The sequence below is a fragment of the Lemur catta genome, chromosome 17 (assembly GCF_020740605.2).
Source record: "Lemur catta isolate mLemCat1 chromosome 17, mLemCat1.pri, whole genome shotgun sequence".
NCBI lineage: Eukaryota > Metazoa > Chordata > Mammalia > Primates > Lemuridae > Lemur > Lemur catta.
The window spans coordinates 27,274,419-27,289,034 of record NC_059144.1 but is presented as its reverse complement, the minus strand read 5'-3'; the positions used below and the strand labels follow the sequence as shown (position 1 = coordinate 27,289,034).

General features: G+C 43.8%; 1 protein-coding gene across 2 annotated transcripts; it reads left to right on the top strand.

Annotated features, from left to right (window-relative positions):
- The first annotated feature begins 6,352 nt into the window (after nucleotides 1-6,352).
- Nucleotides 6,353-14,244, top strand: SNRPB (small nuclear ribonucleoprotein polypeptides B and B1). Of its 2 annotated transcripts, none has more exons than XM_045528928.1 (7): nucleotides 6,353-6,524; nucleotides 8,840-8,991; nucleotides 10,776-10,887; nucleotides 12,058-12,210; nucleotides 12,750-12,888; nucleotides 13,194-13,319; nucleotides 14,096-14,244. In XM_045528928.1, exons 1-7 carry the CDS (start codon nucleotides 6,522-6,524, stop codon nucleotides 14,131-14,133), a joined length of 723 nt encoding a protein of 240 aa, XP_045384884.1. In that variant the 5' UTR covers nucleotides 6,353-6,521; the 3' UTR covers nucleotides 14,134-14,244. The 2 variants fall into 2 exon arrangements, with proteins under 2 accessions (XP_045384884.1, XP_045384885.1); XM_045528929.1 differs by having other exon boundaries at nucleotides 13,949-14,244.
- The last annotated feature ends 372 nt before the right edge of the window (nucleotides 14,245-14,616 follow it).

The window sequence follows — 14,616 nt, the reverse complement described above, 5'->3', positions numbered from 1 at the left end:
GAGGCTTACTTGTCTTTTCAGAGAAGGGCTCAACCTATAAAAATCTTAGAGTAAATAAATTGTGTAATATTGGAGGTATGCCTCACTAAGCTAGTAAAGTTATAAAAACATTTCAGATCAGATTCTCTGCTGAATATATTGGCAAAGAAATTTTATATGGAGTTGGAGATTTGGAAGAGATGCTTCAGGGAATCTAAGAGGAAACTTAAGAGAATGGAAGATAAAGCATGATGAATATAGCACTGAGACCAGGATAAACTTGGCACTTGTCCAGGCACAATTTATATCTGAACTATGGTGATAGCAGAGTGGGCTGAAAGAGAAGACAGACTTTGTAGGGTTTGTCTTCAAAGCACGTGGTAGTTGCCTGGATATAGATGAAAGGGGAGAATGTACGAGAACTCCCACAAACACAGCTTTCCAACAGAAGACATATTTGCAAAAGAGAAAAAAGTTCTCACCACTCCAGGAATCCAAGTAGAAAGTCAACATCTGTCTTATCTATGTTTATCTTAAGACTAGTTCCTTCTCTGAGGGTGGGTTGAATTGGCTGTGCTCTTTTTCCCATCCAAGTCTGGGCTTGTGCCTATCTGTGTGTAGAATATGTTTGTGAGCCTGTGGAATTATGTCAGTTATTAACTTACTGTTTCAGCTCCAGATTCACCTGATCTGTAAAAATGGATCTGGGGCCTTTGTTTCCTTTGCCAGCTGGGAAAGGTTTATCGGTAGAGGGCACTGGACAGCATTGCAGGAGGAAGGGCCTTCTTTCTTGGGTCAGATGGTTCTTTCACCAGGCCCCTAGAAAGTACCCTTTATCCCCTTCATTCCTTGGCCAATGAAGTTTTCTCCCATGTTAAATGCCTGCTGGACAGCTTTCTCCACTGATTGGCCACCATATGTTTTCTCCAGCTCTCCACTCAGGCACTGGTGGCTTAGTTGGGAACCCAAACAGCACAGGCCTGTGCCCCAGCCCAGGTCGCTGCTCCTACACCCTTTTCTCAGCCCCACAGCTATATATGCTGGGGGACCCAGAGGACTGGCTATCTAGCAAGCAGGCTACCTGACCTCCATCCTGTGCAGAGGCTCAGAGCCACCCCAGTCTAGGTTGTTGTTCCTGTGACCCTCTCCTCAGCAACAGAGCATGCACACCAGGGCTCCAGCAGCTGCTCTTAGCTGCACAGAAGTGCACTAGGTTCTTGTAGCCTCCATTTCCAGCAGTGCCCACAGCAGTGCTTTGGCCCCCTCCACTCACCTACCCATTGGCCTTGGCTGTCTTTGTTTCCTTGGGCCTTCCCCACACAGACATCACATAATCCAGGCCTTGTGTCAGCATCAACACCCCCAATCTCTGCATTTCCAGCTTCCTGTGTGCACCTGTCTATCAGCTTTGGCTTGTCTGTGCCCCAGAGGGTTATTCCTGCTTGCCTAGTGACTTTGGACCAGCTCTGGCCTGCACAACCCCCCAACTTCTCCAGTGAGCCTTGGGGAGGGAACCCTCCTTCCAAGTTTATCCTTCCTTGGGTACTCTCCCTTAGCTGTAGGGTTTTCTTTCAGTATTTATAGTTACTCTCCTATTATTATCTAATAATTCTTCATGTTGAATTTCCCATTTAAGTTACTGTATGGTTTCTATCTTCTGATTGAACCCAGATTGATACAGGTGTGAATGTATATGTGTATGTTTTTTTACTTGAGAGCAAAGACATGAATTTTGACTGCATTTATTCAGTAAACCCAGAGATAATCCAAGGAAATAATTCAAGTAAAAGTTATTAATACTCAGCTGGGGCTATGACCCTGAACCCAGACACAGAATTCTAATGGTCTTCTAGACCAGAGGTTGGCAAACTACAGCCTGCAGGCCAACTGTGGCCTACCACCTGTTTTTGTGTGTCCTTGAGCTAAGAATGGTTTTTACATGCTAAATGGTTGAAAAGAATCAAAAGAAGAATAATATTTTGTGACACATATTTGTGTCCACAAATAAAATTTTGCTGGAATCCAACCACACTAATTTGCTACATATTATCTATAGCTGCTTTCTTGCTACATAGTAAAGTTGAGTAATTGCAACAGAGACCATATGGCCCACAAACCCTAAAATACTATCTGGCTCTTGACCAAAAAAGTTTATTGGAAACTAACCAGTCTTATTTAAAAAAACTAAGTTTGCACACTCCTGATCTAGTCTGAAACTTGGAAACATTTTATCAAATAAAGGCTAAATGAGTTGTCCATTTAACCTCCAGTTCTGGAATCCACGGCCCCCTTTTCCTTATTTGTAGAAATTGGAAAACTAATTCTGAAATTTATATGGACTTGCAAGGGATTTAGAAGAGCCAAAGCAATCTTAATAAAGAAAAAATAGGAGGATTCATACTTCCTGATTACCAAACTTACTACAAAGTAATGGTAACTAAGATAGTGTGGTACTGGCATAAGGACAGACATATATAAGAGATCAATGGAATAGAATTGAAAGTCCAGAAATAAAACCACGTGTCAGTGGTCAACTAATTTTCCACCAGGATGTCAAGATTGTTCAATGGGGGAAAAAACAGTCTTTTCAACAAATGGTGCTGGGACAACTGGATATCTGCCTACAAAAGAATAAAGTTTGACCCTTACCTTATACCACATATGAAAATTAACTAAAATTATATCACAGATCTAAATATAAGAGCTAAAACTATAAAATTATTAGAGGAAAACAAAGAGATAAATCTTTATGATCTCAGATTTGGCAAAAGATTCTTAGTATTACATCAAAAACATGAGCAGCAACAACAACAACAAACTATAAATTAGACTCCATCAAAATTAAAAATTTTTGTGCAGGACACTGTTAAGAAAATGAAAAGACAACCCACAGAATGGGAGAAAATCTGTATAAATCACATATCTGACAAGGGACTTGTATCTAGAATATATAAAGAATTCTTGTAACTCAGTAATAAAAGACAAATAAAAATGAGCAAAGGATCTGAATGGACATTTCTCCAAGGATGATACACAAATGGCCAATAAGCACATGAAACAATGCTGAACATCATTAGTCACGAGACAAATGCAAAACAAAACCATGATGGGATAGATCCACTTCACAGTCTTTAGGATGGCTTGAATCAAAAAGTCAGATAATAACAAGAGTTGGTGAAGCTGTGGAGAAATCAGAACCCTCATACACTGCTTGTGGGAATGTATAATGGTGAAGCCACTTTGGAAAATAGTCTGGCAGTTGCTCAAATGATTAAACAGAGTTATGTGACTTAGAAATTCCACTCCTAGCTATATACCCAAGGGAAATGAAAGCGTATGTCATGAAAACTTGTACACAAATGTTTATAGCAGCATTATTCACAATAGCTACTAGGTGGAAACAACCCAAATATTCAACAGATGAATGGATAAGCAAAATGTGGTGCAGTAGTCCCCCCTTATTTGAGGGGGTTATGTTCCAAGGTCTCCAGTGGGTGCCTGAAACTGCAGATAATACCAAAGCCTATACATACTGTTTTTTCCTACACAAACATATCTATGATAAAGTCCAATATATAAATTAGGCACAATAAGAGAGTAACAATGACTAATGATAAAACAGAATAATTACAACAATATAATAAAAGTTTTTGTGAATGTGGTCTTTCTCAAAATATCATACTGTACTGTACTCACCTATTTCTGTACTGTGGTTGACCGCAGGTAACTGAAACCATGGAAAGTGAAACCACAGGTATGGGATATATCCATGCAAGGGAATATTATTTGACCATAAAAAAGAATGAAGTTCGGTATCAATCTCTGGTGTTTAAAAAAAATAAAAGAAAAAAAGGAATTAAGTACTGATACATGCTACTGATACATGCAAGGTTCACAGATGAACCTTGAAAATACTATGCTACGTGAAAGAAGGCGGTCATAAAAGAGCACATTATTATATGATTCACTTTATATAAAATGTCTAGAATGTCCTTCATACTATTCATTCTTTCCATTCTTTCTTTGCTCACACACTACTCCTCAGAGAGGCTTTCCCTGACTACCTCGGTAAAATTGCACTCTCAGTCCTTTACTCTTATTTTTTTTTCATATCTCTCTAATGTTACATTGTATATTTATTCATTTGGTTTGTTGTCTGTCTTTCTGACTAGTACATAAGCTCCTTGAGGGAAGAGACTTTGTGTCAGTAACAGTGCATGGCCTTAGTAGGTACCAACTAAATATTATTTTCAATGCATGCATGAACAATGTGTTAAGCAGCTGGGTAACTTGGGGGTAAAGGAACAACTGAGGAGCCAGGTGGACCTATATTCCCATTTTGACTCTGCCACCTTGAGCAAGATAATTCATCTCTCTGAGCTTTTACCTCTTCATCTACAGGTTACAGAAACAGAACAGCAGAACATACCTCTTAGAGATGGTGTGAAGATGAAGCCCAGAGGTGTAAGCTTTCCTTGCTGGGTTTGAGGAATAGCAAGGAGGAGAGTGTGACTGGAGGATGACGAATGAAGGGAATGTTGAAAGAGATGAGGTTGGAGAGGAGTGCAAGGCTGGATTTTATTCTACCTGTGCTAGGAAATCATTGGGAGGTGGAGAGCAGGGCATGACATCATCTGATATCCCAGTACATTTTAGAAAGATCCCTCTCGGCCGGGCGCGGTGGCTCACGCCTGTAATCCTAGCACTCTGGGAGGCCGAGGTGGGTGGATTGCTCAAGGTCAGGAGTTCGAGACCAGCCTGAGCAAGAGCGAGACCCCATCTCTACTAAAAATAAAAAGAAATTATCTGGCCAACTAAAATATATATAGCAAAAATTAGCTGGGCATGGTGGCGCATGCCTGTAGTCCCAGCTACTCGGGAGGCTGAGGCAGTAGGATCACTTAAGCCCAGGAGTTTGAGGTTGCTGTGAGCTAGGCTGATGCCACGGCACTCACTCTAGCCCGGGCAAAAAAGCGAGACTCTGTCTCAAAAAAAAAAAAAAAAAAAAAAAAGAAAGATCCCTCTGGCTGCTGTGAGAACAAGAAAGGAAGTAGAGAGACCAGTTAGGGCCTCCTGCAGTGATTCAAAACAAAGATGAGGCCAGGCGAAGTAGCTCAAGCCTATAATCCCAGCACTTTGGGGAGGCCAAGGAAGGAGGATCACCTGAAGAACAGCCTGAGCAAGAGCGAGACCCCCATCTCTACAAAAAATAGAAAACTTAGCTGGATGTGGTGGTGCACCTACTGTAGTCCCAGCTACTTGGGAGGCTTGAGGCAGGAGGATTGCTTGAGCCCAGGAGTTTGAGGTTGCAGTGAACTGTGATGATGCCACTGTACTCTAGCCCAGATGACAGTGAGACCCTGCCAAAGGCGGGGGGAACCACCCCCCAAAACCCCATAGCTTCTCCCCCCCACCCCCCGCAAAAAAAAAGATAAGATGATGCTGGCTAGGACTAGGGTGGTAGCAGTGGAGCAGGTGACAATGGTTATATTCAAGTTGGGGTCTATAGAATTTGCTGACATTATCAGATGGCAGAGAAAGAGAGGAATCAAGTATGCTTCTAGCTTTGTCATTTTATTTTTTCTTTTTTAACTCAAGGAACTTCAGAGATGGGAACACTGGTAGAGAAGTGGTTTGGGGAAGAGTGAATAGAATCAAGAATTCAGTTTTCAACATGTTAAATTTAGTATACCTGTTAGAATCCATGTCAAGCCATCTGCTAGATATAAAAGGTGGAGACTTAAATGAAAAGGCAGGGAGGGGTTAAAGGAATAAATTTGAAAATCTTAGGTGTATAGGTAGTATTTAAAAGGCAGGGGGCTGGATGAGATTATTTAACAGATATTTATTGAGCCCTTATTTTGTGCTAAAGTGTCCAGACACTACAGCAATGAGCAATACACAAAGAAAAATCCATACCTTCAGGAGCTTACATTCTAATGGGGAGTGGATAATAAAAATATCCACGTTAGCATGTTAGATAGCAATCAATATTAAGGAGAAAAACGGGTTAGGCAGGTGGGAAGGTTACAGTTCTAGGATGGTCAGGGAAGTTCTTCGCACTGGGAAAATGTTATTTAAGCTGAAATCTTGAAGGAGGTGAGGGCATGAGCCTTTCCTATGTTCGGGGAACTAGCATTCCAGGTAGAGGCAAAAACTAATGCAGAAGTGCTGAAGCAGGAGCACGTCAAGCCAGCTCACGAAATTCAAGGACAGTGGCTGTACAGGAGAGAGCCGCGGAGGGTGGCAGTCCTGACTTTAGCTAGCAAAGTGTCCAAAGTAGATCCTAAGTCTCTGGCCTCTCGAGGTTTCAAACTGGACGTTAACGCCCCCCGAGGCCCCGCCCCTGCTTCAAATGCAAAACTCCGGTCGTGGGCCGGAACTCAAGGGCTCTGTGCCGGGACCGGAAGTAGCTTTCTACCCGGCCGCATTTTACCGGCGGCTGCATTTCCGGTGGCGGCGGCGGGAATTTGGCTGCTGGCGGGCGACTAGGCCTCTGCGGAGGCAATCCGGCGGGAATCGGAACAATCAGAACCGCCACCATGGTGAGGAGGCGCGGGCCGGCGGCGCGGGAGTTTCCGAGTCTTTTGAGGAGTGGGGACCGCGACTGATCGGGGAGGAATCCGTGGGTTGGAGCCGCTTATGGCGGTGAAGGCCCGGGCTGGGGCTGCTCGGTCCGGGCACGAAAGACCGGACCTTGTCCGTACGGCGGGGCGGCGGGGTAGTGGGGGAAGTCCGGAACTGGGGGACGGAGGCCGAGGTCGCTAGCTCGGTGGGGCGAGGGTGGAACCGCGGCTCTCGATACCGCTGTACCCACAATGCCTGGGATCCTGTGGGCACTAAGTAAACTTTTGGTGAATAAATACGTGTCCGGGGTTTCGGAGCAGGCACTAGAACTGCGGGAGGACCAGGAAGGACCTGGTAAAAGGCTCAGACTTGTGAAAGGGGTTGAGAGTCTGAGAAGTTGCGAAAAGAGGTGGAAGGGTTTGTGGTACAAGCTAGAGAGTCTTGCCAGGTCTAATAAACCGGGAGGAGGGAGCCGGAGGGTGAATGAGAATGTTTGGAGAAAGAGTTCGACTCATTTGTTTATCATATTTGTATGTTTGCATATGCCCGACTTCTCAGGCGCTTGGGGGCTACACCTTGAAATGTTTCGTTCCTTCACTGGGTTAGTTGGGGACACGGATAATGTAATTAAGTGTGGTAATTCAGCTTTAGGTAAAAGTTTTAGGCGGGAGGCGGGGTCAGAGTGCTTTCTCCAGTAGACGGTTGCTGGGCAGAGCCCTAAAGAAAGCATTGTCCCGAGTTTTCCCAGCGAAAACGGGAGGGAATGTTAAAGACCCGCAGAACTGGAAGAGCAGAGCCATGAAGGGGAGTACGATTGAAAGTTGCTGAAGGGGAACGGAATGAAGTAGGAGAGAGAAGAAATTGGCAGGAGCCTTGTTAGAAAGGGGCATGTCACTTAATCCTGTTGGTGGTGAGGCTTGTCGTTGAAAGATTTTAGCCAGCAAAATGACCTGAACTTAGTTGTGTTTTAGAAAGATCACTCTAGCTGTTACTTATTGGGTGAGACTGGAAGCAGGGAAACCTGGTAGGATATTGTTGGAGAATTGGTTAGAATAGGAACTGAATTTAGTCTGACTAGATTTCGACACAACTTTGCAGCTGTGAAACAGGGCAAGTTACTTAACCTCTCCCAGCCCCAGTGGTCTCATCTGTAAAACAGAGATAATAATGGGCCCAATTTTGAGGATTAAATGAGATGTACAATGTTTACCACAGTGCCCGATACACAGAGAGCGCCCGGTAAGCATTAGCTCAAATGGATAAGTGAATGTTGTCCGAAAGGTTCCTATCTTGTGGTTAGAAGCCAGTTAAATGGTCATCTAAAGGAGACTGACTCACATGACCTGGCCTTCTAGGTGGCAGGGAGTATGTTGGTGGAGTCAAGGTTCTGATTTACACATTTGTAGATTCAGAAACTTGTTCTTGTCCAAGCTCACAGTGATAAACAAGCCTGGTGCCTGGTATGTAGAAGGCTCTTGGGTGGGTTAGGACTGGTCTATACCAATCAGACTGATGGGAAGATGCTGTACAGATCAAATGTCAGGTGATTTGTTTCTAGAGAGAAATATAACTGTCAAGGGCACATAGTGATATCTATGTAGCTGTTCCCTTTATTTTAGCAAAGCTATATTGGAAGCCAGGCTACAAATGCAGAAATGTTGGGTTAATTAAGAATTAAGTGTAGCAAATTATGTGTTCTTAAAGACCATTATGTGTCCAAACCGATTAGCTCCCTGACCACCAGAAAAGTTTCCCTCTGCCAAAGATAGTCTTGGACGCATTCTAACAAATTCCCAATTTGGGGATTCCCTTCTCCACCCTGAAGGTGATATCCTTTCTGATAACAGGTTTCTCATTGATTAGATTTTTAGTGCCAGCCCCATTCCTGCTCTTTACTCATCTTTTTAATGGGATTTGGGTGTTCCACAGCACTTGAGTCATACCTCTATAATCTGCACAATGGCAGATGGCTGATCTCTAGTATGGATGGATTTGATTAGTTTGGGGACACTCCACATTCTAATCGCTGAAACTGACAAAACATAAAGGCAATTGTAATATGAGAAAGACTGATTTTAAGGGAAGGGAGAATAGCAGATTACTGGGTAGAGGTCAGGACTGAAAACAGCGTGACACGAGAGAATTCTCATGAAAGGGCTGTGGTGGAAGACTGAGAACCTACTGAGAAAGACAGATGCGTGGGATAGAAGGCTGTGGTGGAAGTTGTGGGGGAGGGCCAGAGAGGTGCGTGTCTAGAAGAGCGAGTCTCATCCCTGCCGGTTTCTCCTTGCAGACTGTGGGCAAGAGCAGCAAGATGCTGCAGCATATTGACTACAGGATGAGGTGCATCCTGCAAGACGGCCGGATCTTCATTGGCACCTTCAAGGCTTTCGACAAGCATATGAATTTGATCCTTTGTGACTGTGATGAGTTCAGAAAAATCAAGTGAGGAGGGGGCCGTGGGGAGGGGAGACTGGACGAGGGAAGTGGATTGGCTGGGTGGGCCAAGTGACAGGTGGTGATGTAGCTAGTTGGTTCCTCTCTGTTTGTTCTCCAGTTTTAAAGGGCAGATTTAAATGGGGACATAGAACACTAAGAAATCTCCTTCCTTAGTCCAGCAAGCCTTGCTCTCTAGTTCTAGCAAGGTACAAGTTGTGAGGAGGGCTGCTAGGCTTTTTGTTTCTCTGGCTTTGCATGCCCCTGGGTACTGGGGTAAAGGGCTCTCATGTTCTCCCCACAGGTGTGTGAGGGGGGAGAGCTTGATTTTCTGGCCTCATTGCCTATTTGTAAAGCTGTAGCCTAAAGGGCTCTCCCAATGCAGCCTGGTCGGAAACTGCTTTAAGAAGCCTCTGACCCTCTTCAGGGTAAGTGCTCAGCTCCCCATGTGGGTTTGGGGCCAGTAATTTTTGTTGGCATTTATACAAACAATTGGAGATAGTTTCTACTTTGCTACAATTCCATAAGGTATTAGCTAACTCCCTGTCTTACGTCTCACAGATCTTAAGCTCTTGGCCCATTAAAAGATGTGGTCTAGTTTTCCATCTTATTTTACATTCAAGGCTACTTGAGGCCCAAAGAAGTTACATGACTTTTGTGGTCATCCAGCTCTTTTGTCATATGCAGTGTCCATATTATGTTGTCACTGTCTCTGAGTTGGGGCCATTTTCTTTTGTGGCCTAAGATCAAGAAGTACAGGATAAAATGTGGTAGGGATGCCTGAGTGCCAGGTACCTATTAGAGAGGGGCCAACAGATCAGTGTGGAACTATTCCAGATAGTTATCTATTGTTTCTTAAATGAAACTGATTTTATTCTGATAATAAAAAATGTTTATTGGAAAATATTTTTCAAGACACAGAAAAGTCTATGAGAAAAAACTTTATAAAAGTCTATGAGAAGGGATTTTTAAAATTAGGAAAGGGTAATACATGCTTATTATTAATAAAGAAAATGAGCCAAAAAAGGAAATAATGTCCATCCACAGGATACCAGTTAATGTAAAATATCAAAATGAAATCTTTGAGTTATTTTTTAAAATCAGGATATTTTGTTTTTTCCTTATTTTTAGGATCTTAGCTTTGCCTTTTTTTTTATCCCTTCCCCTATCCTGTTACTTTTCCTAATTTACATTTATATTTTGTTCATCTTTTTCTGATTGTCGCTGTTTGAGGATTTCTGTTTTTGTGCTTTTGAGGAACAGGTGTGAAATTTCAGTTTCTCTGTGTATGAAATTTCTCTTTTCCTTTATGACTTCTCCTATTTCTGATGTGAGGTGAGGGACAGAATTATAGGCCCGCGAGGCTGAATTGGTACTAGAATGACACTGCACGTTAGTAGGGTGGGTGGGATTCAGTTGACTTGAGGAATCCTTAGGCTGCCTCCTGACGTCCTCCTGAAAGGAAGGAACAGGCTGATAGCAAAGAAAACTCGCCCAAGGGAAAGGCCTTTGCGGTTGCTGTGGAATAGCATTTGGCCAGGGCTAGGCTTTCTTGACCGTGTCCTATCTCTTGGTCAGTGCATCCTCTTGGAGTGGTGGGGAACCGGCAGGCAACCACCTACGTGATTACGGGTTCAGCCTATCCAGAAGGGCTGTCTCAGGGGAAAGTTTGTGTACTATTTGTCAGGAGATGTAGTGTAAGCAAATCTTGGAGGCCTCTAGGCAGGTGAGCCTGAACGTTACCTATCCTCTAACACTTGCTTTTTTGTTTATTACCCTCAACTTGTCTGTAGGCCAAAGAACTCCAAACAAGCCGAAAGGGAAGAGAAGCGAGTCCTCGGTCTGGTGCTGTTAAGAGGGGAGAACCTGGTCTCGATGACAGTAGAGGGACCTCCTCCTAAAGATGTAAGTCAGAGCAGGAAGCCATGTAGAAGGGAGGCCATACCATGCGCCACACTCTGTCAGGTTCTCTGTGTTTCATTGCCATCCTCACAGCCATCCTCTGGGTTTTGGCCCCCTTTTACACATAATAAATGGAATCTGAAAGAAGTTACCCTGCAAGAAAGAGGTGGAGAGAGGGGACTAGAATTGGGTTATTTCTGCCTTTAAAGCCTTGCCTGTCCTCAGTTGATGTACGTAGTGAGTCAGGGAAGGAACCTAGGATTATCTAGGTCAGTTTTTAATGTGAAGACAGTCTAGGTGGGCCTTTAAAAGTCATTTAACTCCAAACGATAGAATATGTATATATTTTGTTTTGTAGAGTTTTAGAATAATAGTTAACATTCATTGAGCACCTATTGTGCACCGAACACTTCAGTATTTTATTTAGTTCTTATAATGGTCTTGTGAGATAAATTATTTTCACTTTATAGATAAAACAAACTGGGGTTTAGTATCTTGCCCAAGGTATCACAGCTAGTAAGTGGTGAAACTGACATTTGATCCCAGAGGATCATGGTTCTGTAAACACCAGGCTACATTTAGAGTCTTTAGAGACTCTAAGTAAAGTCATGTTAATGACTTAAAGATCTTCTCAAGTGAGTACAGAATAGTTTATCCTAGTCACTTCCTTGTTTTGGATTCTTACATGCAGCTTTTCCCAATTACAAATGTCTACAAGGGATATTAGCATATTTCTTGGTTCAAAGCATATGTACGTATTCATAACTCTTGGTACCTACTTCCAATAGAGTTGGCTACTCTGATGTAGCCCATTGTAAACCGTCATGACCACATCCAGTTTTACAATATCCCATCATTTGCAGATGAGGAAACAGTCCTAGAATTGTGGGATTATTTGTCCACACTCAACCTAGCAGGTGAGAATCAGTTGGGAATAGATCTCATGTCCCTTAGATGGAACCATGGCCCTTTGCTCTCGGTTTAATTTTCAAAGGAATGCATATAGATGGGTGAGACATGGCATAGTTCTCTGAACACTCTTTGAAGTTTGTCTAGCCTGCTTCAGGGGTAACAGCTAGACTTGTAATCTTAGATGGAGGAAAAATGGTGTCAGCACATATGGACAAGCAGTATTTATGAGTTGTTTTTATGCCCTATAAATTTATTTTTCAGACTGGTATTGCCCGAGTGCCACTTGCTGGAGCTGCTGGGGGCCCAGGGATCGGCAGGGCTGCTGGCAGAGGAATCCCAGCTGGGGTTCCCATGCCCCAGGCTCCTGCAGGACTTGCCGGGCCAGTCCGTGGTGTTGGTGGGCCATCTCAACAGGTGAGGGGTTGGGGAAAGGGCACCAGGTTTTGGTGGCTAAAATAAAGGATAAAGGAAAGGAGGGTCCATAGTTTGGAAAGAGTCCAGAATGACCAACCTATGATTGTCAAGACTATTAGTGTTTCACTGTGCATTGTATGTGGCCTCAGAAGTGAGAAGGAAAACTTGGCCATTGTAAATTACGTTGAGAAATACACAGAAGGTATTTTAGTCAACTGTGTTTGAGTAAAATGTTTCCATGATAACATTTGAAATATATTCTGTTATAACCTATCATCAGTCATTTGAAAGTGTATTCTCTAAGTTGGATTGGGCATCCTTAACTCATCCTTAAACTCGGGCCTAGAAGATGGGAATTGGGCATTCAAGCTCAATCTTTTTGGAAAGTCATTTTGAATAGGAAGTCTAATGTGAGTTGTAGCTTTAGGGGATTTGGTGTCTGCTATTTCCTGCCCTCCTTCCCCACTTTGGGGAGGACAGTGGAAAGCTGCGTTGCACTGTACTATTCTGCCTAACACTTTCTTCCTGTGTCCTCTTAGGTGATGACCCCACAAGGAAGAGGTACTGTGGCAGCCGCTGCAGCTGCTGCCACAGCCAGTATTGCAGGGGCCCCGACCCAGTACCCACCTGGCCGTGGCGGTCCTCCCCCACCTATGGGCCGAGGAGCACCCCCTCCAGGTAAGGAGCTCATAGGGAGACAAGTGCTAAGTGATACAAATGCCTTAGCTGGATTCATGATGAGACATAACCTTGACTGAAACTGATGATGAGTTTGTATAATTAAGCAGGATTACTCTGAGATCCAGCCTGGCTGACTGATCATGAAAGTAGCTGGACAACAGCCATTGGGAGCTCTAGCTCTTTGGCTCAAGTGCCAGTGTTCTAGGAGAGGCTGAGAGGGTGGAATGGTCAGCTTTGTATGTTTCCTGCCACCTCTTCAAGACAGACACTTGAGTTGTATTCTTGGGGATTTTCTTTTGCAGGCATGATGGGCCCGCCTCCTGGTATGAGGCCTCCCATGGGCCCCCCAATGGGGATCCCCCCTGGACGAGGGACTCCGATGGGCATGCCCCCTCCGGGGATGCGGCCCCCTCCCCCAGGGATGCGAGGTAAGTGCCTGCAGCAGTGACTTTAGCTTCCTTCCCTAGAGCAGGAAGAACAGGGAAAGGGGAATAAACATTGTTAAAGTAGGCCTTACCTCCCCTCTTAGAACAGTTAGAGCAACTCCACCCAGGGTATTTCTCAATGTCTAGGGCAGAGTCCTCAGAGCACTATGAAATAATGCATTCTGATGATCCCTAACAAAAGTTACGAGATTGTCTTATGTCCTTTGGTTTGATAGTACCTAGTAATCAAAAGAGGATATTATGTATTTCTGTTTAACTTCAGTTTGAGAAATGCTGAGCTCAGCTCCTATGTGGATGAGAAAATGGGCCCAGAGAGCTCAGTGAGCTCAGTGTCCTGACTCCCCAGTCTAGTGTTCTTTTTACCAAGCCACAGTGGCCTCTAAGATAACCCATGGCCAAACTTGGTGACTTGTGTCTCTAGTTTTGGGTTTTCTGTTTATGGGTTTTATAAGCATAGAAACCCAGTCAGCCCCAGGGAAGTCCCTAGTTAGCACATGTGCCATGTACATCCCTCTAGTCACTTGCTAACTGCAGGGTGTGGGAGGCTGGGGCAGGGTTGGGGATTTGAGTTGCAGATCAGGCACTGACTAAACTTCTTACTCTTACTTCAGGCCTTCTTTGACCCTTGGCCACAGAGTTATGGAAGTAGCTCCACGGAGGCGTGGGCTCGATTCCTCAGGGCCACGTTACCACAGACCTGTTTGTTTGTTATGCTGTTGTTCGAGGAGTCTCACCGGATTGTCTGGTTTCCCTTACAGGGCCCCCTCCCCCGGGAATTCGCCCACCAAGGCCCTAGACTCATCTTGGTCCTCCTCAGCTCCCTGCCTGTCTCCTGTAAGGCTGTACATAGTCCTTTTATTTCCTTGTGGCCTATGAAACTGGTTTATAATAAACTCTTAGAGAATATCATAAATGCACCTATGTATCTATTTATTCTTATAAAAATCTTTGATACATTGGGTGCTTAATTGAGTCAAGGGTTTCCTTGGGGAAATTAGCCCTAATCTTATCTGCTTCCCTATAATATTTTACTACATATTTGCGTCTGATACAGAACTTCCCATACTAAGAGAATCACAAAATTGAACTACAATGAGACCTTTTCACCTATCAAATTCAAAGATCAGTTTGTTGAAATAAACACTCATACATTGTTGGTGAGGGGTATAAACTGATAAATGCTCTTGGGCATTCTGTTTAGCTCCTCAAGCAGTACTTTAGATTCTTTTTTGTATCCAATAAAGTATGAAGCAAATGCTAAAAACAAAAATCATATTGG